Source organism: Hyaloscypha bicolor (genome assembly GCF_002865645.1).
Source record: "Hyaloscypha bicolor E unplaced genomic scaffold K444scaffold_16, whole genome shotgun sequence".
Lineage (NCBI taxonomy): Eukaryota > Fungi > Ascomycota > Leotiomycetes > Helotiales > Hyaloscyphaceae > Hyaloscypha > Hyaloscypha bicolor.
This window is the reverse complement of record NW_020194518.1, coordinates 1646271-1673108: the sequence shown is the minus strand read 5'-3', so window position 1 is coordinate 1673108 and position 26838 is coordinate 1646271. Positions and strand designations below refer to the sequence as shown.

At 48.0% G+C, this 26838-nt stretch overlaps 7 protein-coding genes across 7 annotated transcripts; 4 read left to right on the top strand and 3 right to left on the bottom strand.

The window, feature by feature from the left end:
- Positions 1–5132: 5132 nt before the first annotated feature.
- On the top strand, positions 5133–6784 carry K444DRAFT_640447 (glycoside hydrolase family 10 protein; the record flags this gene model as incomplete). The annotated part of the gene is made up of 4 exons (XM_024884500.1): positions 5133–5206; positions 5668–5821; positions 5873–6154; positions 6215–6784. 4 exons carry the CDS (start codon positions 5133–5135, stop codon positions 6782–6784), a joined length of 1080 nt encoding a protein of 359 aa, XP_024742543.1.
- Positions 6785–10689: 3905 nt separating this feature from the next.
- K444DRAFT_625187 (uncharacterized protein) lies at positions 10690–12135 on the bottom strand (the record flags this gene model as incomplete). Its single annotated transcript, XM_024882489.1, has 4 exons — positions 10690–10802; positions 10852–11085; positions 11133–11654; positions 11706–12135. The coding sequence occupies 4 exons, from the start codon at positions 12133–12135 to the stop codon at positions 10690–10692; spliced, it is 1299 nt and encodes a 432-aa protein (XP_024742542.1).
- A 356-nt stretch (positions 12136–12491) lies between these two features.
- K444DRAFT_703536 (uncharacterized protein) lies at positions 12492–13988 on the top strand (the record flags this gene model as incomplete). The annotated part of the gene is made up of 3 exons (XM_024888069.1): positions 12492–12967; positions 13023–13927; positions 13968–13988. The coding sequence occupies exons 1-3, from the start codon at positions 12718–12720 to the stop codon at positions 13986–13988; spliced, it is 1176 nt and encodes a 391-aa protein (XP_024742541.1). The 5' UTR covers positions 12492–12717.
- Positions 13989–15193: 1205 nt separating this feature from the next.
- K444DRAFT_625185 (uncharacterized protein) lies at positions 15194–15724 on the top strand (the record flags this gene model as incomplete). The annotated part of the gene is made up of 2 exons (XM_024882488.1): positions 15194–15542; positions 15717–15724. 2 exons carry the CDS (start codon positions 15194–15196, stop codon positions 15722–15724), a joined length of 357 nt encoding a protein of 118 aa, XP_024742540.1.
- Positions 15457–16711, bottom strand: K444DRAFT_608212 (uncharacterized protein). Its single transcript, XM_024879330.1, has one exon. The coding sequence runs from the start codon at positions 16528–16530 to the stop codon at positions 15910–15912; it is 621 nt and encodes a 206-aa protein (XP_024742539.1). The 5' UTR covers positions 16531–16711; the 3' UTR covers positions 15457–15909.
- A 336-nt stretch (positions 16712–17047) lies between these two features.
- On the bottom strand, positions 17048–19113 carry K444DRAFT_608208 (S-adenosyl-L-methionine-dependent methyltransferase). Its single transcript, XM_024879329.1, has 10 exons — positions 18882–19113; positions 18709–18822; positions 18625–18637; positions 18544–18569; positions 18474–18487; positions 18277–18425; positions 18182–18218; positions 18106–18124; positions 17508–18052; positions 17048–17458 (listed from the first exon to the last, which is right to left on the bottom strand). Exons 1-10 carry the CDS (start codon positions 18996–18998, stop codon positions 17422–17424), a joined length of 1071 nt encoding a protein of 356 aa, XP_024742538.1. The 5' UTR covers positions 18999–19113; the 3' UTR covers positions 17048–17421.
- Positions 19114–19674: 561 nt separating this feature from the next.
- On the top strand, positions 19675–24586 carry K444DRAFT_183935 (uncharacterized protein). The gene is made up of 9 exons (XM_024870854.1): positions 19675–20157; positions 20216–20325; positions 20379–20477; positions 20595–20666; positions 20715–20739; positions 20805–20851; positions 20903–21428; positions 21493–22361; positions 22413–24586. The coding sequence occupies exons 1-9, from the start codon at positions 20027–20029 to the stop codon at positions 24491–24493; spliced, it is 3960 nt and encodes a 1319-aa protein (XP_024742537.1). The 5' UTR covers positions 19675–20026; the 3' UTR covers positions 24494–24586.
- Positions 24587–26838: the final 2252 nt, after the last annotated feature.

Genomic DNA, 26838 nt, shown 5'->3' with positions numbered 1-26838 from the left:
AAATACTAGGCGGATCTTCCCTAAAGTAAGATTTAAGAGTAAATTATAGTAATTCCTGATTATATATAAGAGATAATTTATTTGGAAGGGGGAAATAAGTATAAAGAAGATAGAAAGAAAGGCCAGAAGAAGGTAGCTATATATTAATATAGTTTAATATTATGGTTTGGCTCCTATTTACTTCTTTTGAGGGGGTACAGGGTTAATTAATTACTTTAGGGGACCCTTATAGGGCTTATAGGAACTAGGATATTATTATGGGGAGATGAAACTAAGACCTATAGGGCCTATTAGTAGTCTTTATTAATATATTATAAAATATGCCCTGTATTCCCGTTACTTTATGCCGCTGTCTCCGTAGGCTAAGACACGCGACTCCTGTACTACTCGTATAAATAAATATTAAAAGGTGAGGATATACTTCTTAAGCGGTTATGAGGGCAATAAAGGGATATGCTTCTTGCCTGTCTTATATATATGCGCTGGGGGCTAAAACATAGCCGAAAAGGGTCTTCTTTTACGGAAAATTAAAAACATATTCTTCTTAAGAGAGGGGGAAGGGGGGCCAGATGGGAATTAAACTCTTAACTGTATAAGCACCCTTCTAAGGTAGCCCTAGAAGGATACTAGTATATATATATATATAATAGAGTTGATCTTAAGTCGTGTACAAAATTACTAATTTGTACGGATCATTTTAGTTTAGAAATGCTATGCGAGCTGAATAGGGGGTTAATAGGGGCATACTCTTTTTCAATCCATCTTGGCGAACTCGACCGACATTGACTTAATATATCAATTTAGCAGAGAGGCAATATTGCGCCACTCAACAACTAAGTCATATCTTACATCTCCAAGAGAGCGGCTTCGAGTGATACTATTGTATTCATCGCTCTGGTAGAGGGTCTGTTAGTGTTTTCATCATTGCTCGCATCGCAACATCTGGTTGTAATCTTACCTTTCTGAACCCGACAAACTCGAAGACCTTGGGCGGGACCGGGAGGTTAGCTAGAACTGAGTTATGCTCGAATTTGCTCGTCACAATTCCATGGGTTCAAATAATCTTCTCTCCGGGCAAATCGTGACGGGAGGGGTTATATAGTTCCCAGGGAATGAAAGTTGTTGAAAAAGAGTGAAGAGAGCGCAATTAGACGGTCTTAAAATCAATGAAGTTTAGAGAATTATCCACGATGTCTGAGAAACACTTGCACTTTTAAAAAGGATAACCATAACGTACTGCGATTTTTTGGATCCCAAGTTATGAGTGATCAAATGCCTCAAAATCGATGCCCTAAAGCCTCTGCCAAACATTCACACTTGAAATTGAATTGCCTCCAAAAGTCCGAATTTTTGAAACTTCCTTCATTCACACATAGCTACTGCTCACATAGCTACTGTTTAATTTGTGATAAAGTTTTATTCAATACGTGCTTCCGCCTTGTCACTCGAACTTTCAAAAACGCATCTGCTCAAAAACAACAAATCGGTTCTCCCATACCTAGACACATCCGAGGACACACTACAACTCGTCTCAAGAAGGGGCAACGACAAAATAGTCGATAAAAAAAATCTCCCACTACGAGGGATATGCCGCCACTCAATGACCAAGTCTTATCTCACATCACTCGCATCTACACACGAGATGTCTCCGGTGGAATCGTCGCAGCCTATGTTGTGGCCGGTATCTTTGGTGTCATTGCCTTGGGTGCTTTGGTGCTTTGGTTTGGCAATATTACACGCCAATTTTAGGTGAGATCAAGATAATCATGAAAGTCTTTCCAGCTTGCCATATGCTGACTTGCGGTAATCTGTCGACGATATTCTCTTCAGGACTTAGAGTCATTCTGGACGTGGAGCGAGTGTTCATAAACGAAGGGAGCGATACCTGACATTATAATTGAAGACCGCCCCGACAACAAGGTTAGGTTACCAAGGCTAGGGGTTTAGGTGCACGTTGGGAAAGTCTTCCAATCGGAAACTGGCAGTCTTGAAATCGATGAGCACGAACTTTTGGAACTTTAAGAGAACTCCGTGTGAATCAATGTGTAAGGTGTAGTGTTTGTAATCTTCGAGTATGTGGCAGTGACTCTATGGCACACTTGATTTCGTGCTACAATCCCTGCCCACTGGAGTGAGTTACTTAGCTTTGGGTCGAACGCCAATTCGAGTAAAATCTTACAATAATTGCTCAATTGGTCGTATAAATCCTTCCCTGTTATATAACCAATTTTGACATCTGAACAAGCTGCCCTTGCCTATTCAGACAACATATCAATTACTCGGAAGAACAATAAAGCGACTAAACCCAGATCAGCAACACTAAAAACCACACAGAAAGTCAACACTTTAGTAAACGCATCCATCCAGATAACCGGTCTCACCAATCAAGTAATATGCCGCCACTAAACCACAAACTCTCTCATATCGCTCACATCTACGCACGAGAAATCTCCCCTGGAGCACAGGCAGGCATTATTTTTGGAGTTTTTGTTGGTGTCATGCTCCTTGGTTGCTTTGGAGCTAGGCTAACTGGAAGAAGGTGACGGCAGGTAAAGCATGATTCAAGAAACTCTTCCTGGGTGCCTAATGCTAACATCTTTCAGGCTTGTAACCGTGGGCTCTTTAGGTTATAAAGATCTTTTAGCACTCGCTGCGAGCGGTGAAAGGGAGCGAAACCTGATCTTTCTATTAGGCAATTAAGACAACAACCTGGGCGGGGGGGGGGACCAGGAAAAGATTTACAGTCAGATAGGTCTGGCACATTTCTGAATCGATGAGTTTCCAAAACTCTTCAGAGCTCTAAAAAGGGGCACGTGAATCAATCTGATATAACATGACTCTGTGCCTTCTTAATGGTTACGCGAGAACTGATACATGACTCTCTCAATCTAGTGTTGCAAATGTCATCTAAACTTTTCATCTGCTAAGCAGGTTGAACCACTGGCTTCCGCTGTGCCCTGATCAACTCCGAAATACCGACTGCTCGACACATTAGACGACCCCTTCCATCCCTGTTGGACAGCGCTTTATCTGTCCAGTTTCAGAATCGAATAAAGTTGCCTCTTGCCTCTCACTCAAATATTTTGACTCGAGTAATAAGAACTGGGTTGAGGTCAATCCAGGATATAATAGAGACCATACACTCTAAACCCATAATTATAGCAAAAGTAATAATAAGTTAATCCTTTATACTAGGTCATTCTGAATGAGAAGAAATATGGCGCCTCTAAACCACAAACTCATGTCTCACATTGGTGACTTCGCTCATCTCTATGTCCGAGACTAGAGCCTTCCTGGTTGAGCTATCGCAGGCACCGCTCTGGAATTCCTCGTGGGCTTCTGCTCCTAGCTTTCATTATATGGTCCTCCTGCTGTAAAGGATAAGAGGTCAAGTAAACACGCCTTATCTAATCGCATTCAAGCATGCTTAAAAGCTAAAGCTGACTCTCTTTAAGTCGCCAGAAGTTGTCTCTTCGTGATCACAAGTAGATTTCGGAATTGTAGCTAGCCACTGGCTTTTTATTTCGAGAAAATACGCCGGCGAAGATGGCCAAGGACACTCTGGGGAACTTTACATTGTTCTAATAGATATACACTGGACAGTCATTTAATTCGATGAACCTGTGACACCTTTCCATGACAGTGAGAAATGATTCATAGCTCACCTCTTCACCGAATTACAAGCCCCTCTTCTCCTCCTAAGCAGCCTGAATGCTTTGGAATTTGAGCAAGAAGTTATTCAACAACAAATCAACAACTTTTCTCTTCTCAGACCACTGCATATAAAACCTTCCATCTATCTCAGGCTCTTACTCCCTTTCTCCAATCTCGATCAATCAACTTGTCTCCACAACCTCTCAAGCAAAGTGCTTAGAGAGACTCGACCCAAACCATTTCAGCAGCTTTCAGCTATTCGCACGTCATTCAAACGCAACTAGAACGGAGGCGGGAAGGGAAGTCAAACCAACTCACGCCTAGCAAATACATACACAACATGCCTTCCATAAACGATGAAGTCCTCACTCGCCTCTCACACATCTTCGCAAGGGGCCTGAGCAACATGGAGATTGGGGGCGTCGTTTCTGCTGTGTTAATCCCCGTCCTCATTGTGCTTATGTGCTGCCTGCGCGATAGGGTAAAGGCTTAGGGAGACACTCACGTTAATATAGAGGATACCAGCTGACTGGCCCAGAACTAGTAATATATCCTTCTTAGCCATATGTGTCGTCATTGGACTGGGTGGATTGATTTGCGGGAGGATGGGGTGTTAGTCTCACAAGAGCTTTTGTGGGAGACTTGTAGGGGGGGGGGGGATGTATTCTGTCGGCCGGAGAGGAGGAAGTATCAAAGCCCGGACAAGCGAGAGGTTACTGGGAGGATCTCGATAATCCAAACACGTAAGCACACTATTGGGGAAGGCGTATTACGTACCAATGAGAAATATGGAACTGGATGCTACTGGTGGGAGTCCTAGCGCAGGTACCTTTTACTTTTAAGAATCGATCAGTTTGCAAATATGGTCTCATCCGTGAACCACTTGGGTAACAACGGGGTTACCACGGCTATATCCAAGCCGCTCTCACATTTATCCAAGTGCTAGCCATTGGCTACTTTTATATCTAGTTCAACTGTTGTTTTCAGGGCAGTGGTTCGGGACCCAGATCTTAAGATTTAGGTTGCAGGGGTGTAACTCAGCCTTGGTAAACCACCGCTTGATCACCGTTTCAATTTATAATGGCCACTTGAAATTATTCAATAATTAAACGGAAAACTTCTATTACACCGCTCAAGCTACATTTTAAAACTCAATCATGATCTCATGATTCTGTCATAGTTACGAAGATCACGGCATAAAGTGACGGGACTACAGGGCATTTGAACTACAAGTCCACTTTCAGGCCACTTTCTGCTGGATTCAACCACTAAAGCCCCCTATATTTCTAGGCCACTGCCCTGAACGAACGCTATAAATCGCAAGCAAGGGGTACCACACCTTTTTAAGGCGTATCCCTGTACTTACAGGGGAAGGTTCGCTAAGGTACCCTATAATTACCACCCTCACAGCGTCCGAGCGCTATGGTTGCTCTGCCAGCAGCGCTATAACCCCTGAGCATCTTCCGATAACCCTGCAAATGTCTTACACTCTACTTCAGGGTACGAGGGATCATCGGCCAAACTCGCCTATCCTCGCTAGCCTTAGTGAGGGGTAAACAAAAATACTTAGGCCATTTTGGGATTACGCTCCGCTTACCGTTCTCCATTTGTGCGGGGATTTGCGCTCTCCATGACACGAGGACTAGTTTTCTACTGAGCTATAAATCAGCCTGATTAAAATAACAATCAGCCTGAAAATTGACCCCTCGCCTCCCCTCTGAATACCCTGCGCCTCTCCGCCTTTCAGTCGGGGAGGAACCGTGCTCTTGGGTTTTCCTCGGATGTACGGGCAGGAATAACTAGCTTCCAGCGAATATCAAGCTCTGTGAGCTTTTTCTATAAGTATGTTCAACATGGCGGAAAAGATTCTGAATTCTTCATTCAGTCGTTTCTGCTCCAATAAAAGTCTTTAATTGGCTTTGGGAAAATGCATTCTTTCCTTGCCACCATTTTGGTGGCTCTCGCCTCCCTGCAAACTGCGATATCAGCACCACACCGTCCAACCGGCCCAAGATATCTGAATGATCTTGCACGGGACAACGGAAAACTTTGGTTTGGCACAGCTGCAGATATTCCGGGGACTGCTGAACAGACGGATAAAGATTACTTGAGAATCTTGACTAACCCTAAGAATTTTGGAGAGATCACCCCTGCCAACATGATGAAGGTGAGCTGTTGTACCCAAGAAAAAAATTGATGAGGTTCTAATAGGTTTTAGTTCATGTATACCGAGCCCCAACAAAATGTGTTCAACTTCACAGGAGGAGATTATGTTCTCAACCTCGCTGAAAAGAATGGAATGCGGGTCCGATGTCACAACCTCGTCTGGTCCAGTCAAATATCCGATTGGGTAACATCCGGTACCTGGACTGCCGCAACTCTGACAGCCGTCATGAAGAACCATATTTACAATTTGGTCACTCACTGGGGTAACCGCTGCTACTCATGGGATGTGGTAAACGAAGCCTTGAACGGTGACGGAACCTTCTCCTCCAGCATTGTAAGTACAGCCTCACTTCACTCCTTCTTGACCTTCGGCTGACTTCCATGTCTTTTTCAGTGGCATGACACCATCGGGCCCGAGTATTTCTTCCTCGCCTTCCAATTCGCCCAAGAAGCCGTAAAGAAGACTGGCAAAGATATCAAGCTCTACTACAATGACTACGGGCTCGAGAGCCCTGGCACCAAGACAACAGCCGCCTACAACTTGGTCAAAGAACTGCAGGCCCGGAAGATCCAAATCGACGGCGTTGGTCTAGAATCGCACTTCAAGGTCGGTGGCACTCCATCCGTTGCAGCCCAGGTCACTGCAAAGAAAGAATTCCTGGATCTCGGTGTCGACGTCGCGATCACAGAACTGGATGTGAGGTTTGTTGCGGCGCCATATTATACAGCCGCGGGCGAGGCTACCCAGGCGCAGAATTATTATGATTCTGTTGCGAGTTGTATGCAGGTTGGACGCCGGTGTAGGGGTATTACGGTTTGGGATTTCGATGATAAGTATTCGTGGGTTCCGTCTGCGTTTACGGGACAGGGTGGTGCGGATATCTATAATGAGACGTTGCAACGGAAGCCTGCGTATTATGCTATTGCCGAGGCGATTACCGACGTGCCGTGTACTGTTTGTTGATGATGCGGAAGTTGTTGATGGGGACACGAGGAGAAAGTAACATCTGTTGAGAGAATTCTGAAGAACTCGTACACTTAATGACAAAAGCAATCAGCACTTATTCTGAACCCACTGTTTTGACTTCCTCCATCTGGAATTTGCCTGATGAAGGAGTATCGAACATATGTTTTCCATTGACTTTATGTTGGTGTCCTAAAAGCCCTCAAACATTGAAATTTGCGATAATCGTAGCTGGCGATCCAGGGCCCAATCCACATCCATGTACAATTTTGTCTAAAATGTTTAACCCAGAACCCGAACCATTCCCTTTTTTTGTACCTGTTAAGACAGGGGATGAGATGGCCGTGACAACCGTGATGGGTGTCTTCGTCGTCTGGGTTCCGTCGTTAGGAGCCGTTTTGGTTGTCACCGCATTGCCGTTCATGGCGGTCTGGCAGTAATTGCTATCCATCCTTCACCCGTGTCTCCGATGGGCCCCACGGCACTCAAACCAAGTTCCATGGCAGGTGAAGAAGTTGAGTCGCCTTGATGGCAGCCTTTCCTAAAGTGTCCAGCCATGGCTGTTCCAAACGGAATCATTGACATCACAGCAGCTATTGCGGTATTCCGGGTATGAGAAGTTCAGGACCCTTCTGGGCTCACCATTTCCGGCATTTGTCAGAGTTAAACGATGATACGAGGGCCGCTTGAAGAGGCAACCTGCATCAGCTGATGTTGCAGAAGTCGCTACAATGGTGATATATGCGTGTTCACCATCTTCGCCGCCTCTCTATCCCACTCCTCCTTTGAAACTTGGAAAATACAGTGTGCGTCGATCCAAATGTAAGGGACTGAACGGTGTCGAGCTACGATTATGCCATCCGGGAGAGTCTGTGGCAATAAAGATAACGTAAAACGTTGAAGCCTAGATTTGGTGCTAGGGTACGTGCAGATACAATTGCATCGGAAGATCCCCAGCAGTACCTGAGGGCAGGGTACTGAAAAAATCGACTATCATCCTCAATAAGCTGGACGAAATTACCGTCACCAACTACCAGTAACCGGAGAGGCCCATTGAAGCTCTTAGCTGAGAGCAATGACCGTGTCTAATTTGATTATTTTGAACGTAAAGCTCGATTTTGTCTCTTACAAAACTTAGAGTCCTCTCAGACAAGGTGTCTGAATCCGGACAACCGCAAAGAAAATCTACGTATCGTATTAGTTATCAACATCATTGACAAGATTCTGGAACACCAACCCTCCTCGCCCTGCACATCAATTCTGAGCGATTCAGTAATAGTTCCAACTCCAATCCGGCCCGTCACAAACTGTGGAAGCCGATCATCGTCATTGTGTTTTGTCCCAATATGCATTTTGTTTAATGTTAACTCAATATAGTCACCGGCGAAGCCTGGCCAAAAAGTTCACATTCGAATCCAGCTATAATCGAGGTACTGTCCAAGATGTGTTTTCGGGTTACCTGCGCGAGGAATCCGCACAAATTGCATCCTCTTTTGGTAGGTGGCTTGAGGTTGGACAAGTGTGGAAGTTGATCCTTGAGCCTGTAGTGCATAAAATGCTATTAACCATCGCGTTCTGTTTTTATTGCATTGTGGGGATCAAATCTAAGCTCACGACAGTTCCCACAGAGAGGTGCTTGCTCAATTTTGGAAGCTCGTGCTACCTCGATGAGGTCTGTAGTGGCTCGGATCTCGACCACTGGCTAGAGCAGCCAACAGTCTCCTCCACCTCCCCACTCGCTTGATCAGATTACGTAGGAGAAAGTGCGTGCTGCGATAAATAGGATGGTCTGCCGTGATTATCCTCCCTTTGATTTATCGTAGTTATTGAGCGGCCTCAGAGTAGGCAGCAGACTCGCCAGTCATAATGCGAGGCCGTCAGCCGAACATCTCAGTATCTGATTGAAGTCCACCTTGACCTCCGCTCGTTCTCGACCGTACTTCACCAAAGTAACATGCCTGAAACCCACGAAGTCCTCGCTGACTTTCATTAGAGCCAGACACCTCGTTATATGAAAGAAATCTGTTTACCATAAGTCTCATTGACGTCTCTCGCTCCACTACCCCTCCTCACGTGACGACCCCTCGTGTCACACTGGTGACACCACCTCTCCTACCCCGCCTCCAAAAACCTGGAACAACCAACGATGATTCGCAATCAAGCCCAAACAACCCGCCAATCCGATTCCAAATCACATCTCGGTGTTTGCTCCACGTCAGCAGCGCTGTTTCAACCGCTAGCGAATAAGAAGTCACCTTAGTTAGCTTGTTATACTAGTGGAACGACACAGCCTCATCCTTCCATGTCTTGAACCTCATGACACCATAACATCATGAATTCTCCCAACTACAACCAGAGAAAACGTATTTTGTGCTAGCCTTTGATATCCGCACAACAGCTTTGCAATCGACATGCTGTTCGCGACCCTCTTCAACCCCCCCAAGAAGGGGAAGGTGCTCAGAAAAAGGCACGCACCACCTTTTCGTCCCTCCAGTCCTCAGCTCCTTCCTTCCCTCCCTCCCTCCCTCCCTCCCTCTCTTAATCTTCCCAGTCCCAAACTAATTGTACAACAGATCCCACAACGCCCAAGCAGCTCCTCCCTCTACAAAGCCCTCCAAAAAGTCTAAACCCTCACCACCTACAACCTTCACTCCAGCAACCGAACATGCCGACGCTCCTCACCCTGAGTTTCCTCACCCCCTTCCTCCAGAAATAAGAGTCTCCCCAGGAAATGCAAATATTCCCCCTCCACTTCCCCCACAAATCACGATCACACCAGGAAACAACAACGAGCCCCCTCCTCCTAGCAAGTCTCCCCGCCCAAATACAAAATCCGCCCGCCCAACATCCCTTAAGAAGCGGAACTCTCACGCTCCTGCGCCTGCTCCCCCCGAACCTCAAAAGACACAGACAGAAAGTCAAGCTAGGGATGGGGCAGCGGGGACGAAGCCTGCGCGGAGAAAGAGTATCATCAAGACCATATTGGAGAAGAGGAGAGAAAGGGTGGAGGCAGGCAATAATTACTACAGTGCGTCTTTTAATGATGGGGGAGGAGGGGAGGGGAGGGAATATGACCCGAGACTGGGCCTAGAGAATTTGCCGGGGCCGCAGTATAGCGGATTGTTGATCGGGAGTAGTGAGCTGAGAGCGTCTCACCCCTCGCCTTCTCCCTCCCCTCAAATATATGGGCAGGAACCTGAAATCGGTGTTGCTGTTACCGGTGAGAGAAGGGATGAGGAGAGGCGAGATAGCTCCGTAGTGAGGAACTTTCGGCAGGAGAGGAGGGAGGAGTTGGAGGAGGTGCTTGCGGGTGATAGACTCCACGGTTCGCAGGGGAAAGGGAAGGGGAAGGAGAGGGAACAGATGGAGGGAACGATGGCGAGGAGAGACGGGTATTGGGGGGATTTTCCGAGCCATAGTTATGGAGGGTCTTATGGGGGAATGCATGGGGTTGGATATGTGGGGGATGTTGGAGGGGGAGGCTATTATGGAAGTGGAGGGGATTATGGAAGCGGGCATGAGGGGGGGCATTATGGTGGTGATTATGGGGGGCATCATGGGGGAGGAGATTCTGGCGGGGACGGAGGAGGAGATGGTGGTGGTGGGGGTTAGAGAGGAGATCGAGTTATGAAAGACACGTGATGGTGGCGTGACTTGAAGTGGGGATAGCGCAGAGTGGGGACATGGAGGAGGTTTGTGGGGAGTGGGGACGGATCGAAACTTCGAAACTCAAGAAAGAATGAGAAGCGGAAAGCAAACCAGGGATATAACGAGCAGACTCGAGCGATACTTGGAAAAAGAGCGCTTTGTTCATGATACTGAGGAGAAAGTCCTGGGCGGGACTCCGGAGAGGCACACGTAATTTGATACCCAAGCCTGATTTTCATTTGATATATACCCCGAATTCAAGACTTAAGCCCGTTCTGTTCTAGCAAAGCTTTTCCGTAGTCTCCTCTGTTAGGCAATCTATTTACTGTGTGGATGTGACATCTCGCTGGAGTTGTATTTGTCAAGAAAACTATCAAGATGTTAGCAGCTGACACCCGATCTTGATATTTGCAACTTACTCCCACAATGGAAATCTAGCTCCATAAACGCTACTGGACTATGTATTCTATAGTAATACGGATCTTCGTCTCCAAATTCACCAATCCACGCAAAATATGTCTCGTTCAAATGCTCCTTGAAAAGGGCGAGCCGATGTTCCAACACCGGCGCTGGATAATATTCGTTGAAAGCTTTGAATAGATTGATGATCATTTCTTGCTTGCCTGGTGGGAATTCAGAGACTAAGCAGCCCTCTGTGATAACTATTAGCTTAATTCTTCCTTAAAGGAGGATACCTTACCATATGGTACAATTCTGTTATCTTGCCTCGCTCCTCCGAGATGTCTCTCATCAAACGGATTCCACCTATCTGCAGCCAAACTATTCCCATCCATTCCTTTACTAAGTGTCGCCTTGTCTTGCAGCTCCTTCGGTAGACTTTGCATCAATTTCAAGCTCTCCATCTCCTCTGCCCGGAACAGTCTCAATCCTGCGTGTGGGCCCTCATCAATCCTATCTGGCTCTGCACCCATGAATGTAGGCCCAAACACCATTCTCTTCCCAAGGAAGACCACTGCCAGACAAAGATGATGTCCGAAAAATGTGTAGCCCCATGGTGTAGAGGTAGAGAGAACGCCAAAGAGGCGGAAATTGTAGGAGTGTTCATTCAGCACCCTCTTGCCATTTACAAGGTGTCCCAGGAAGTCGTTCGTGAGGCAGCAGCCAAGGATCTTTTCGTAGCCTTCGGGAGAGCTTGAAGCTTTGAGGATCGTATGGATTGCGGTCTGTACTTCGGCGGAGCATTCATCGAGTCGCAGCCCGCCTGCAGAATGAAGTCAGTTCGATATCTACCCCAATTCAGCCTTTGACATACCTGGGTTCATGTAGAGCTCAGGGTTTGACCACAGTCTGAAATCATCGTCCGTCACCTCCCCACAATGCACCTGGTCCTTCTGCTCGCCGCTAAGAATCTTGAATAAATCTGCCGTCCGGGCCATCACCTCCTCCGTTGGCGCACCCTCATCCTCTGCATAGTTATACAATCCCTCTCTTACCTTCCCGTCTGACGTGAACCCTTTGTATGGTTTCTCCAAATTCTTCGCGTCGAGTCGATTGATCAGCCACGCTGGGGCCTCGATCTGTCTGCGCGATTCGCACCAACTGAGGGCAGTGTGATCTACAATTCCGGCAATTCGAGGATGGGAAGGAGAAGGTATGAGGTCGCGGAAGGGGACTGCAGCGTCGGAGCGTGGTTTCGAGGGGTCGCTCGTTTGGACGTAGCCGGAGTTGACTGGAGCTGCCATGATTGTTGTGCTGTTAGATCAATTGAGTCACAGAGAAAATGGAAGGGAAGGGACGAGGATATAGTGGCTGTATTTCTCTACTGTAGAATAGAATACATGTGGTCTGACGCTGTAACAGTACAGGTGGACGTGTGGGGAGATGTGTGGACGATGAAATGCGGATGAAGACTTCGGGAAATCAGACAGCGAGTGATGTGGGGAAGGGGGTCACGTGAAATGGCTCTGGTATTCACTCAGGAATGCTTCGTCGCGTGGATTTAAATTATCGAGGAAAAGACACTTGGCTCTTGAGCAACAATCTTCTGTATTTCTTGCAGCACAAAGGTGATAGATAGATACTTTTATGGTCCATGCAACAAATGCAAAGGAAGCAAAAGGTGCCATTGCCCCTGTGTTGCTAGCGAGCCCCTGAAATTCTAGGGCCGGCAGGTGCAGATCAGTTTCTCCGGCCCTAATTCACCTCCCACCCCCCTCCGACTATTATACACAACCTCGCTCGCATGCGAACTTCTTTTGTCCACAACTCTTCCTCTAAAATTCGATCTCTTCCCTAACTCATCCTCCTCGAGTCAAGAGCCCCCAATGGAGTCTACCAATAGACACCATGAGCTCGAAGCCCAGGACGACGAGCTCCCCACCACGAGACGTCCACCTGCTCAACTTAGACCAGCTCCAGTCTCGAAGACTGCCGGTTCAAGGAAGAAAACAGTCCCTCAAAGACGAAAGATCGGAGGTCAATCTGAGCTGGCCATGCGTACAACACCATCGACTGTAGTTGAAGGAGAGGAAATCAACAATTCGCAACTAGTAGTTCGGACGAGATCAGAGAGAGGTAATCGCGTCCAAGTTCACATATTCGAAGCTTCATTACTCACCCACCACAACAGACACTTCGAGATTGATGGCGAGCCAGCCAGCTAACACCTTCACATGCTTCTCCAGGCTTCCTCCTGAGATTCGAAATCTCATATGGTCTTGGGCGGCTGTCGTTATCCCAGCAAGTTCTCCTCGTGTGTTGTGGGTCGCTCCGGATCCAGAGGATCTTGAGTCTGAGCCGATCTCCGCGAAGCTAAATCAACAACTGCGAGTATGCCCAGGCGTGGCGTTCTCTAATCCCGAGTTGTTGACGGCCTGTCGGGACGCAAGATTGGTCGCCCTCAAAGAATACACCGCCTGGGCCCTGGCCGCCGTCAAGACTCATGTCCCTCTTCGGGGAGCTGCTTATATCAACAAAACATTCGACCACGTCTACTTCAGAGGCATGTCCGATTTCTACTTCCTGAGCTTGCTAAAAGAGGTCGATTACTTTCCCACTCATCAGAATAAAGACGGAAAGTTCGATGTTCCCATTTTGCGTCAACTCCTCGCCCAATTCAACGGCATCCAAAATCTAGCCATGAGTTGGGAACAGTGGCACCTTCTTATCGACGATGGTCACGACATTAAATGGTTTCGGCGTTTGCCTCCTTTGAAAGTCCTGACAATCGTTCTCAAATTGAGAATTGATGATATGACCGACAGAATCCGGGTACCATCTGACCAACGCCTCTGTCGTCTGGAGCGCGGCACACTACGGGCTATTTGTGGAGAGAAGATCCGGTGGTGGACGCAGAAATGCCTGGAGCTTTTCAGTCAGAAGTTTCCAGAGTATTCAATTCCAAAAGTCCGCGTCAGACAGCTGTCGTCTGCACCACCCGTTGATCATACCTCCAGCGACGATATAGAATTCGATCAGGAGTTTGACAAGGACTATCGTCTTGAGGGAAAACGCCACTTTGGGAAAATGCCACGGGTATGTATCTCGCATTTGGATCTTGACTTTATCTAATCAGCCTTTGGATAGTTCAGATTAGTACGTTCTTCTAGCGGATAATGTCGCCTCAGCTGCACATTCAAGCCGTTATACTCGACGCCTCGACCACATCGCCACTGGATTTTAAGTCGCCTCTGAGACTTAATGTAGAGTTGAACATGTTTCTCACTTCTCTCTCACTTCTCCACTCTCACTTCTCCACTCTCACTTCTCCACTCTCACTTCTCCACTCTCACTTCTGTTTTATTGAGTGATCCGTATGTTTGAGATCATTTTCTTGAGCATGTTGCTATGAAAATGTCAATGTGCCTTCGACTTCCTCTCATAGTCACGGCATCACCAAGCAGCCAATCACCGTCTCGACTTCATATTTCGAGCTTGTCTGTCGACTTGACATGTAGCCGCATGCAAACCTCGTCGGGTTCCATTTCATCTCGATGAAAATTTCCTGTCTGCTGCTTGTAGGAATATTTCATCACGACTCTCATGTTGGACTTTATGGGTGGATAGGCACGATTCATGAACGTTCCGCGGAGATACCCAGCGTTGAATCAGCGTGCATCACTGTAAGCAGCAGAGCAATACCACAACTCCATTCTTCAATTGCCTCGTTCCTGCATGTTATTTTAAGTGCCACCGTTCTTCAGTTCACAGGACAAATTGTCAGAAGTCTATAATTATCTATAAGTCCTGTTGCCTCAGATCTCAGAGGCATTTGCTGCGGATGAGGCGCGTGCTGACGCCGATTATTCCGGAGAGAAATGTCATGCATCAGCCCTACGCGGGGAATCCGACTTCATCCGTGAGTACACAGCCTTCACCTTAAATGATCCTCGTATTTACTCCGTCGTGGCAGTCTCTTCCGTAACGCCGGTGTTGGGGCCGAAATTTCGAGTCGGTCGGCCGCCACCCCCAGGATCGTGCACGCTGAGCTCTCGGTTGATGAAAGTCATCACCTGCGCCTCACTCAGAACTGCTTGCGATTTTGCTATGCTAACAATCGGCCTCGTCACACCTGAGGTTTGTGTGATAATACGACAAACTGCGCTGACAACTGACCAGCGAAGTGTCTAAATAAGGATACGGTGAGAAGTATATATTCTGCTGCTCATTTCACTTGCTTTCGGTCTCATCCACATTCACTCACATCTTCTCCAACCCAAGCATCTCATACTATCAATTCTCTCTACCAGTCATCTTCAGTCCACCTTGGTACTTTTGGTCAAACAAACTTCACGCTTCATCATGCGTTCCTCCCTCATCGCCGCCCTCATGTCCGTCGCCACACTGGCATCCGCCTTCACCCCCGTGGCTCGCGACACCCAACACCTTGACGTCTTCGTGACCGAAGCTACCCAAGATTCCCACGCCATCCAAGTCGTCATTGGCGAAACGAAAGTCTGCATCGGTGACAACGGCTTTGCTCCTTGCCAAGCCACCAAACTCTCCATCACACCGAACGATGCGACGGTTGATTTGACTAAGGTCGTTTGCAACGCGTTCAGTGATACCGGGGCTACGTACCCACTGGGAACTTTTGGTGTATATGACGAGTTGGATTTTGGTGCGGTGACGGCGGTGGGGAGTGTGGTTTGTGAGTTGTATTGATTTATTGGGGAGAGGGTGGATGGCATTTGAATTTTGAATGGAGTTGGGGCCGCATTGGGTGGAGCATAGATTGGTGTTTGGGCTTGGGAGGACTGGCTTTGATGGCGTTGCATCTGGATTATGCATTGCTGGAGTCTGAAATTGTAAATTTCCAATGAAGTTCATTAAGTCTTGTTCTGTCTTTGTGCCTTGAAATGACATCCGCGATGAAATGTTAAGTGATTTATCCTTTTTGAGAACACAATAAAACTTTTTTTGAAAGGTACCCATATAATCAATGTCAATATCAAGCAAAAAGAGCATGGAAGTGGTTCGCAAGCCATCGCCTAGAAGCCCTCTCACCACACAGCAGCTCATTGCTCCCTCCTCTTCGAAACAATCAACGCCATAGCCGTCAAAATAACCATCAACTCCCACTGCTCCCCACCCCCCTCCTTAATCAACAGCCTCCCCTTACTCTTCCACCCATGCTCACCCCCCTTCGCCTCATAAACAGCAAGCACCTCATCCTCCTCCTCCCGCTCCTCGTCCTCGACAAGCAGCTCCAAATCATCTCTATTCTCGGCCAGATCCCGGCCTCTATGCCGCCACAAAAACACATCCCTCTCCCTCCCGCCAAACGCAAACTCAAACTGATGTCTACTGCTCCATCCTTTCACTCGATCCAACTCCTCAAGCACAACAGGCTCGACATTCGGATCGCCTAGTTCGATCATGTAGTGTCCGGAGAAGTTTTTCAGGTCCACGTCGCCGAGGGTTTTGCCTTTTGCGGAGGCGCCGGCGTGGATCGTGATGTCCTTTTTCGAGGGGAGGAATAGCGAGGTGTCGATGTAGAATTGAGAATGGGGGGAGGCGGGGTCTTTAGACGAGATCTGCAGGCCCGAGAGCCCGGCCTTCGAGATCTGGAATTCTTTGAACCTGGTGCTGTCGATTGGTCGTGCTTCAGGGACTGTGGTCTCTTCTGTTGAAGCCATGATGATCGATGATTAGAGATATATTTATATTATCATGTGATTCGTAGGACACAGAAAAGCTCCCTGGGAGCTGCGGGGTTCTTATCGCCAAGAATCAGGGGGGTGGGGCAAAGTCTTTTCCATCCCGTGCATGTCAACATCGAGAACGTGGACGAGAAAAACGTGCTGCGTTCCAATCAAGCTATAAGCTGCGTCATAGCTGTGTGTAATTGCGAGGCGACCTGCCAATCGCTGCAAGTGGTTGCGGCAGTGCCAGCCGCTGTCGCCATTGTCCCTGAGGAAAGCCACAGGACGCCACGTGCTGTGTAGGACCAATACCGACCCTGGATATAGGCCCGGGCCTAGAGCTCAACGCTTTTCTGTCTCGAGGGGTTTTGCTTTTTTGAAGGACGAGCGCGAGGCCGGGTCAGGGAAAAAAAAGAAAATTGAAAATGCCGCATGAACATGAGGAGTTGGATGGAGGCCGGTTCAGGGTGAGAAATTTTCTTAGAACCCGGCTCGTTCAATGTTGCGATGTCGAGGAGAAGCTCAGAGAGTCTTGATCTAATTTGCGCAAAGCCTTCATCGAAGAAAAGTTTAGTCTCAAATTTGTAACAGCTCATCTCGAAAAAGCATGGTGATTCAAGTGAAGTGCGCCCGAGTCCAGTTTCTCCCCCTTTTTTGTCACAACCTCGCGCTCTCAACAGACTCGATAGATTTTCCTCGCCCTTTCCATCTAAATGTCAAGAAGTTCGAGTTACCATTCCGCTCACTCGTTATCCCGCGCACTCATAATATCTCCCGCTACACTCGGATCGTCGAAGCTTGATGTCAAGTTCGGAAGACAGAAGTCCGAAAAATGATTTCGTAACGATCTGTCCGCTGAGTTCAAAACATGCTCATCCCTTTCCCTCAGGTATCTAAAGGTTTCTGGCCGTATACGACAAATCTGTCAAATTGTTAGCACGATATTCATGGGGGCTGGGAAATACACTCACAGTGGCCAGTATCCATGGATATCCTCTCGGAACCATTCCTTCTTAACCTTCGCGAGCAATAAGTCCATATCCTCGATTTTCCATCCCTGAATTTTGGTCAAGACCTCCAAGGATATCCCACGGAGCTCACGCAATGTACTATCCATCATGTACAGGCCCGCCTCCCTCAGCTTCTCATCCTCATTCCATGGGCTCATCGGCCACTTCATCTCCAGCATCTGAATATTCACAAACCCGGCTTCTTTCATTAAACTCTTGAGATCCTGGGCCGAGACGCGCACATTGCAACCAGCAAGCGAGAATCCTTTGTTGCACGCCTCGTGCCACTGGATGATCGCGCTGTCTGGGGGAAATGAGTCGTCGTCGCTTTTGGCTTCCATGTAGAACTCTTGGGCCTCGACCCAGCCGCCTGGCCGCAGACAGCGGTAACTCTCAGAAAGGTACTTTGGCCAGTCGCGGATTGCAAGTCCGGAGCAGATCCTGCTGTGCACAAGGTCTATGGGTTGTTCGTACACCCATGGTAAGTTGATATCATCGTATCGGAACTTGGTTGTCACGCATTAGCAAGTGAGCCAGGTATCGGAGTATCGATCCATACTTCCACGTTTGGAGGGACCCTGTGTTAACGTCAGATGCACGTACGGGAAGTAAGCTAGGGGTACTCAGCCACTTACCAACTCGGCTGGATAGGACTGATATCGATTCCCAAGACTACGGTCATGTGTATGAGCCTAGATGTCTTGTAGCTATGCCTGACTTTGAGGCTTACCGTGCGCGGAGGGGTACTGATCACCAACGTCCACGACCCAGATACCCGTCCCAGTGCCCATATCAACAATCCTCTGGGGATTCTCTATGGGTGCAAAAAAGGGCTTCCCGTCAAACATCCGCAAAATGGAGTGGTACGCGAGGTCCATTCTACGGACTGATCGTCAGAACCATTCTCATGTACAAAGAGAGTGCTACCTGTATTGTTCTCTCTGCTCATATCATTAGCTGTTTAAATGGGTCACGTGGAAGGGGGGTTTTGACGGACCAAATCGTTGGGGAGAACGTAAGAATCTAGTGCAAATAAGCAGCTTGAACATTCACGAGCACAGACTTCATGGAGGCTTACGTCCATTGCGGTACTACAGCGAAGCATTATTAGCAGCAGTCTTGTGCATACCGCATGAGAAGAGAGCACGGAAAGAAAACGTACTGCATGATAAGTCCTGCCATTCTCCTCGCGAAAGTTGTATATGCTCTCACTTATGGAGCCGTAGTTCATCCTGCTACCGGTGTCATCGCCATAAGCGGAGTCTGCATCTCGATGCTTTCACACGGCGAATAGGGTCAGCTACTCCACTCAACTACGACTGCGTAGTCTCTCACCTCGTGCTGCAGATCCCACTCATCAAATGGCGGCTCGTCGTCAAACTCCTCCTCCTCATCTTTGTCCTCTTCCGCGACCTCCGGAGCAGGCGGGGTCAAGGGTCCAGGAGCCTCCATCGCGCATGCTATTCCCTCCTCGTAGTCTCCTTCACGGGAACAGTGAGCGACGTCGAGCCTCGCAGTCTCCTCGAGACACAGCTACGAAGCTGTTGATTGACGTTGCAGAATTCCGAGAGAGTGGTTGTGGGGATTCCAAAATCTCGGCCATTTCTGAGGCTTAGCACATGCTTTGCAGGGTGTTTCATACGCGAGCCAGTTGAAGCTCCGGGCTCGGATGCCCTTGGGTCAGTGAGAACAGGGGCCTTGATTGGCATGTCGTAGCGGCGATCTTTGCAGAATGGCCTGATTTTAGAGTTTTTCTGGGTCGTCGAGACGTGCATGCTCCATTATCCAAACGCAGCTGCTCTAAAGATAAAGATGTCCTGGCAGAATAACTCCCATGGCTAACAGGTAACAGGCCAGCTCAAGCTGTGACATTTTCTGTTCCGAATGCGAAAATCGAAGACAGGTGTAGAGTGAGAATCGACCTCACAACCCACACCATCCATTTACCTTGGGGAAAGGTATTGTTTCTTTGGGGGCAAGGTCGGTTGAAAAAGCGGTCTGATATTTACGCCCGGGGGGCAGTATCAAGTATGCAGAACGCCTACCGAACAGCCTGAGACCTCTTGCGCAGCTAATGAGCTGGCGAGGCGGACAAGGCAGACTACTACATGGGGCGCCTTGCAGCATCGCAATAAACCCTCAAGAAAGTGTCCCCAACTCAGCAGTAATGACCATCTATCGCCGCCCACGCAATGGCAGAAGTCATCGGGGTCGCTGATAGTGTGAAAGGGCTAGTGACAATCGCAGACGCCATTGTACGAAAAGGATTCAAGTTCATCAAGGATGTGAAAGACGCCGAGAACTCCGCGGAGAAGCTCGTGGAAGAGGTCAACAACCTGTCTGGTGTGCTTCACAGCCTCAACAATGTCGTCGAGCGACTCGAGGAAGATGATGGAAATATTGATCCGTCGACTTAGATACACTATATTGAGTCATGTTATAAGACTTTGAAAAAGATTCAGGATCATTTTGATGAGGCTATGCCTGCGACGCCGATGTCTAGAGGAGACAGGTTGAAATGGCCGCTGAAGAAGGAGCGTACCAAAGAGCTGTTGCTTGAGATCGGAAGACATAAAGCGACGATGACTTTGGCAATGAGCGCGAGGCAATGGTGGGTTCTTCTAATCTGTAATCTGGGGAGTCTCAATAGACGTGCTGATATTTGACAGGACCGCCTTGCTACATGTTTTGGCGGGACAAGATGATATCCGAGGCGGAATGGAAGGCATTAGATTGAGTCTCGAAGCTGATCGAGCCGAGAGGCGAAAAATAGTGATAAGTTTGTCTCATTATTTCAAACAGACAGGGTGTTGATTGACGAGTAATCTCTAGGTGTAGAACGACGAAAGATGCTGGATCTATTAGGGAGAGTCGATGCCCGAAAATGGCAAGACTCAAATATTCGACTCAGGCAGCCTGGCACTGGTGTCTGTAGGTACTGGGGGAGAAGCCCTTTCCTATTTCGGACTGTTTCATGATTTTCTCCCAAGACAGTGTCCTCTCCCTAGAAAGTCTTAATCTAGCAATGCTAACTCCCGCGTTACCTAGGGTTCACCGATGGCGCCGAGTTCAAAACTTGGTTATCGACGAACGACTCAAAACTTTGGATCAATGGGATTCGTAGGTTTTTGAAATCTAATTTGAGACTTGGCTGAAACTTGTCTGTAGCTGGCGCTGGGAAAACCATACTCATGTGAGCAATCTCGAAATCTCATTACTGTTTTGTTATAGACCATGAGTGGCGCTAATATGAGGTAGATCTTCAATAATACAGGAGATCGAGAAAAATATTGAGAGTTCTCATGGTGGGCAGATCTCCTCCCCCACATTTTGGCCTTTTCTGATAGCATGAGCAGGGCTTGCGTTTTTCTACTGCGACTACAAAGATCCCGAAACGCACAGCCCTGCAACTATATTGGGAGCGTTAGCAAGGCAGCTTATCTTACAGAACGAACGCTGCTTTACTCAATTGACCCAATTCTACCAGGATCATACTACGGACTCTCATACCCATCGGGATCCCACACCCGAGGAACTTTGCGAGCTGATCAGCACAATCTCAATGTACTTTCAAACGACAATGATAGTCGTGGACGGCCTGGACGAGATTACCAACAACCGTGCTGATGTGACAAGACTCCTCCGAAGTCTCAACACACAGGGCGGGCAGGTCAAGACCTTGTTTGCGAGCCGACCAGAGGTTGATATTGGTTATGAATTGGAATACTTCAACCAGGTTTCTATTGCAGCAATGAGTACCGACTTGAGGCTTTACGTTGCTTCCGAGATTGAAAGGAGGACCAGGGAGAAGAAGTTGCGAATACGAGACCCAAGTTTGAAGGACCACATAATGACAACACTTGTTAACGGTGCTGATGGGATGTATGTGTTCCGGCTCCTTTTGCTTTTGGGGATGATTGGACTTAGTTGCTGACTTTTTGCGTAGGTTCCGCTGGGTTGCGTGCCAGATGGATTATCTGTGCGAATGTAACAATGACCGAGACCGTCGAGAGGCATTGAAGAAGTTACCCCCTGACTTGCCGAGCTCCTACGAACGGATCTTGGAAAGAGTGAATCGAAGCAGCAGAGAGAACCAAGAGCTAGTCAAGAAGACACTGCACTGGATCGTTTATGCCGGGGGATATTTTGGAACGGAGAAATTAATTCAGGCACTGGCCGTCCGTGACGAGAGACACTTCGATTCGAATTCGATGACGACGGAGGAAGATATTCTGCACTGGTGTAGCAGCCTGGTGCGAAGAGGCACTATAACCGGAAAATTGGAACTAGCTCATTTCACCGTAAAGGAGTTCCTAGAAGCCATCAATCCCGCACAGAGGCCTCTTTTTCAACAATATCGCTTATGCGATGACCACACAGTACTAGCAAAAGCGTGTCTCAACTTTATCCTTTGTCAAGAGTTTGACGGATTGCCTCTTCCTAGAAACAGGAATGATTTTGACCAATGGATCGAAGAATCTTTAGAACTTGGTAACAACTATCCCTTTTTCGATTATGCTTGCGAGTACTGGAGCGGCCATGTTCACAAGAGCGACTGGGAGAGCATTGAGAACAACGTTATGAGATTGTTCGATACAAAAAGTGCATTCGAATTCTGGAAACTTGTGTGGCTGCAAACACAGTTTTGGGGGAAAGACAATCATCCCCCTGTCTCTAAGTATTTCGAAAAGTCTTCATCACCAACAGCTCTCCACTGGGCCGCGGTTTTCGCCCTTGACAAATTGTGCGCTATTTTTATTGAGCGTGGATTAAGTGTTGCCCAGAAAAGCATCATTGGGACCCCGCTTTACTGTGGTATGCTTTCCCGACATTCAATATTCAAGCATTCGAAATTGAATGGTTTAGCACCCATCCACGAGGACCGTTTGTGGATGCAACCAGCAAGACAGTCAGTCATCCGGCAACTTCTCGACACCGGGTTGGATCTCGACATTGGGGTAGATCCCGAAGGCCAATTTAAAGCGCTGACCGTTGCCCTTGAAGATGAAGAATTCGCTGAAGATCCATTCTTAGTTACCATGCTTCTTGATTCTGGGGCCAGACTCTCAGCGGAAGATTTCGTAGTTCTTGAGAAAGCGTGGCAAGACAGTCCTTTTCCCGGATCTCCGGCTGAGGCCCGCGATACTACATGCTGCGGTGTTTCTATTCCTCGTTTGATTAAGACAGCTACAGGAGAAACGCTAGGTTTATTACCGGGTGCCGAGTTTGCGTTTTTCTCATTTATGCTACAGGTTGTGGCTGAGGATTGGCCGCTAGCATATTTGCAAGATTTCTTTGAAATTAGATTTTCGAGGGTGTTTCCATGTTGCAAGGGATCCGATTTGGATAAGATAATTCGGGACGAGTCACGAGACCCGCAGGGAAGGTTGGTGGACGTCCTTTCTAGAGCTGTTCGACATAGCGCCCCTACCATCGAAGAAGCAATCTCGAGTCTGCAGAGCTCGGTCGCCGGAGCTGTTCGCGTTCTCAGCCATTCAACCGTGTCGTTTCTTCTCCATTTCAACGACGACCTCGATGCTTCTCATCGGTGTTCCTGGGTGACCGGAGTAGATGATTCTGGTGAAACGTACCTTCATTATGTTTCTCGTCAGCACTTCCCCGAAGATGAATCAGAGGAAGTCATTCGGGTGTTACTATTTCATGGAGCAAGTGTGGTTCTTCCTGACAAAGAAGGTATCACGCCTATTGAGCTGGCAGCCAGAGGATTCGATCCTCAGACTTTCCAACTATTCTGGGACGCGTTAGTCAAGACATTAGCTTTTGAAACCTCGCCCAAGCTTATCGAAAGGGTTATCTGCACCGCAATCAGATCGAACAATGAAGCTGTCTTGAGATTTTTGACAGAGAAGCTCTATAAAGGCAAATTTTTGCCTGAGAATTACCTGCTAGAATTTGCAGTTAGTCAGGAATCCCCAAAGCTTTTGGAATTTGTTCTCGCCGAGCAAAGATATGAATGGGATCGCGGCTCGACCAATGGCAGAGTGTTCGAGGAGAACACCGAAGAGGAGGGTGGAGACGATGACGACGGGGAATTTGTTACGGACAGTGAAGACCAGCTTCTGACCCTTTCCATTGGCACAAAGGATGATGACTGCATATCTCGAGAACTCCAAGCTCTTTACTTCGCGGCAAAACCTGAAGGGTTGCTTTCAAACTTCGTCTATCTGATCAAGCGAGGAATGCAAGTCTCATATCAATACCATAACGGAAACACGATACTTCACATCCTCGCTACCAACCACGACGAAGATTCCTTGACGAAGCTGAACTTCTTACTCAAAGCAGGTCCCAAACTCGACATTCACAACGACAACCAACTCACGCCACTTGCTCTGACAATTCGAAGTCGGAACATACGAGGTATGGAGATGCTCTTAGATGCTCGGGCAGATCTCAACGTCTTACTCGCGGATAATCAAACAATTCTACACATGGCATGCTATCTTGGCAACAAGCCCGCTGTTGAGGCTTTGCTCAGATGTGGGTGTCAGGCTTCGCACAGAAATAACCAAGGACAAACTCCAAAGGACGCTGCTCTGGCATGTGGATATCAAGACATTGCAGTGGCCATTCAAAACACCACCGATTGTCAACTCTCTTTCAGAGAGAATCACCAAGGTGCTTCAAGTATAGAGCAACTTCCGAGAACCGCTCTTTCCAACTTTGCCCAAACCGAAGAGCACGGCGACTTGCCCCTTCGAGTGGTTTCAGACGCCGACGCCATCAATGGAAGCCACGATTCAACAGCCATGGATATCGATACTATGGCAATAACCTCCAGCCCCAGCACATCTTCTACCGAGCATATAACGACGAACCCGACCAATATGTCAGAAACCTTCACGAATAACCCACTCAAGCGACAAAACTCCAGCGATGAAGAATCTCGAGTCCAAATATCGACAAAAAGAACGAGACCGAGGTGATTTCTCCCTAACACTTCCAATATGTCAGTGTACCTCAGTCTCGGTACAGCGCCTCACCACTACTTCTCAAGGACACGATCGTTCATCCCATTTCTCGAGAAGAAACACAAAAGCGACTCCAAGTGAAAGCATCTTCAGAGGCCTTCCAAAGATGAGAGATCGTCTTCGTGAGAACGATACTTGAAAATGGGACTCGCCTCGGAGAGTTTCTGTCAAGTCATTGATACATCGTCATGTATAGGCAAGAGGAAGTTGGGACAGTGCTCCAGGGGTCATCTCGAGGTCATTGCTTATGAGTTCCTGGTGAGATCGGGGGCTTTCTGCATATTGTTTGGACTTGGATCAGGGACGGGTTGTGGATGTATAGCTGCAGCCAGTGCACGTGACTTTTGGTCACATGCTACGTACGCTAAGTACATCACATATGGATTTAAATACTCTCTTTGTCTCGTAGAATACAAGACACTTTGTTTCGCAACTACGGATGTGTTCCCGGGAGTGAGGCGTTTGAAGGTTGATCTTGCTGGAAAGGGAGGGGGGAGCACGAGCTGAATGACCGCAAAGGGGAGAATGAAAATATTCTTTCTGCTTCGTCACGAGGAAAATGGTGATACATTTAACTCAGAACTCTTGATCCGATTTTGTAAGAAACAACTACGTTCATCTTGATCTATACCTATCTTTTCCAACACCATCCCTCTATGCCCAACTCCAATTGCGTTTCGATCCTGATAGGCCGGCCATCAAGAATCTTAGCCCTGTCTCGAAAGTTTGCGAGTACTTCCTCCGGCCTCTAGAGGCAACTCGCAGCTTGTCGACAGACTACAGTTGAGTTTCCCTTCGCGCCACCAGTGTCTTTTTTTTTTGTATGGCCTTCGACTTCAGAGAAGCCTTTTCATAGAAAACTCGTAGCTTTACAAAGGAAATTCGTCTTCTGGCGAACAGAGTATCGTGATATCTAGTTAGCAGCAGCAGTGATAGCTCACCCGTCCTCACCTCCAGTAAAACCAAGGGGTTCTACGACATACAGAGTAGGCAGGGCGTTACAGCACAAACAAATGGAATCGAGTTCAATCCGTGACGAGTGCCTTGCTGCTGCGTAACTGAGTCGAAATAATCTCAGGCTTCTTGGTCTCGTGAGCATTGGTCAAAAGAAACAATCTGATGCGGCTTGGCCGAGTAACCATATTAAGTCCACCATAGAACTGTCTCCGGTTTCACTCATTTCACCTCAAAGCCTAAGAACCATCTCTCATTCGATATCGCGACCGAAAATTGCGATTCCTAAGATATTTCCCCTCAAAGTTGATTTCAAGTCGTATTAAGTGATGATTCGTATAGGTACCATTGCCGATCCACCGTGTCTGCCTCGAATATGCCGCTTTGCATTGTCTTCCCTGACTCCAAACCCGCCTTCGTTTCCCGTGGGACTTCGCTCGCAGCCATGAGGGCAGAAATATTGCACCATGCCCTGTGCTTGTAGTCCATGCCCGGCTTCGTGTCGTTGTCGATCTCGTTGCTCCGCGAAGCGGAAACCGCAGTTTGGCTGCACGCGGCACGCGTATGGTTTTGAGTGAGTCTTTGCATGGCGGCTTACTTGGGTTAGTTGACATGCTGATGAGAGATTGCGGATATTCGGGTACTCACGTAAGTTGAGACTGAAGCCGAAAAGGGGAACGGTTTGGACACTGAGTACACCGGAACTGGGGCCGTCGTGGGGCCCGAGAGCCGGGGCCGTTGTCGTTGACGGAGGAGCTTGGAGGTCCGATGAAAGAGCCTGGAGAAGACAACCCCGTTGGAGCACTTGAATCAGGAGTACTCTGTCCAGTCGAGGGATGGGAAGATGATGTAGTGTCGGTTGAATCGGCTCTTGGAACCGAAGGGCTGTACTGTTCTTGGAGCGGGTTGCCATTGACTAGTGGTGGCTCTCGGCTGGCACAGCGGACATTTCGAGGAGGAAGAGTGGATTCTGGGACATAGAGTTGGGATAGTGTGGCATCAAAAGTGACGATATCATGGTAGGGATCCAGACGAGTCTGATTCTCGGGCTCCGTGCTGCCCTGAGAATGCAGGAATAGAGAGAACTCGTAATCGAATTGACTTGAGGGAGGGAAAGGGAAATCTTGGGAATCGCAATTGTTTCTTAGTTGCCAGTCATGGTGACCTGAAATGGGTTGCTGCGCGGAGGGATCGCTCCGCGCGCTTGTCGAGAAGAGGGAGGTGAAGGATCACCTTGAGGCTTGAGCGACGATCAATGGTCGTGACAAGAGTCCTGCCGGTCTAGTTTGGATAGCCCAGACGGGCCGCGTTTGAAGGTGCGCAATGAAAAGCTCCTTGAGCGTTGG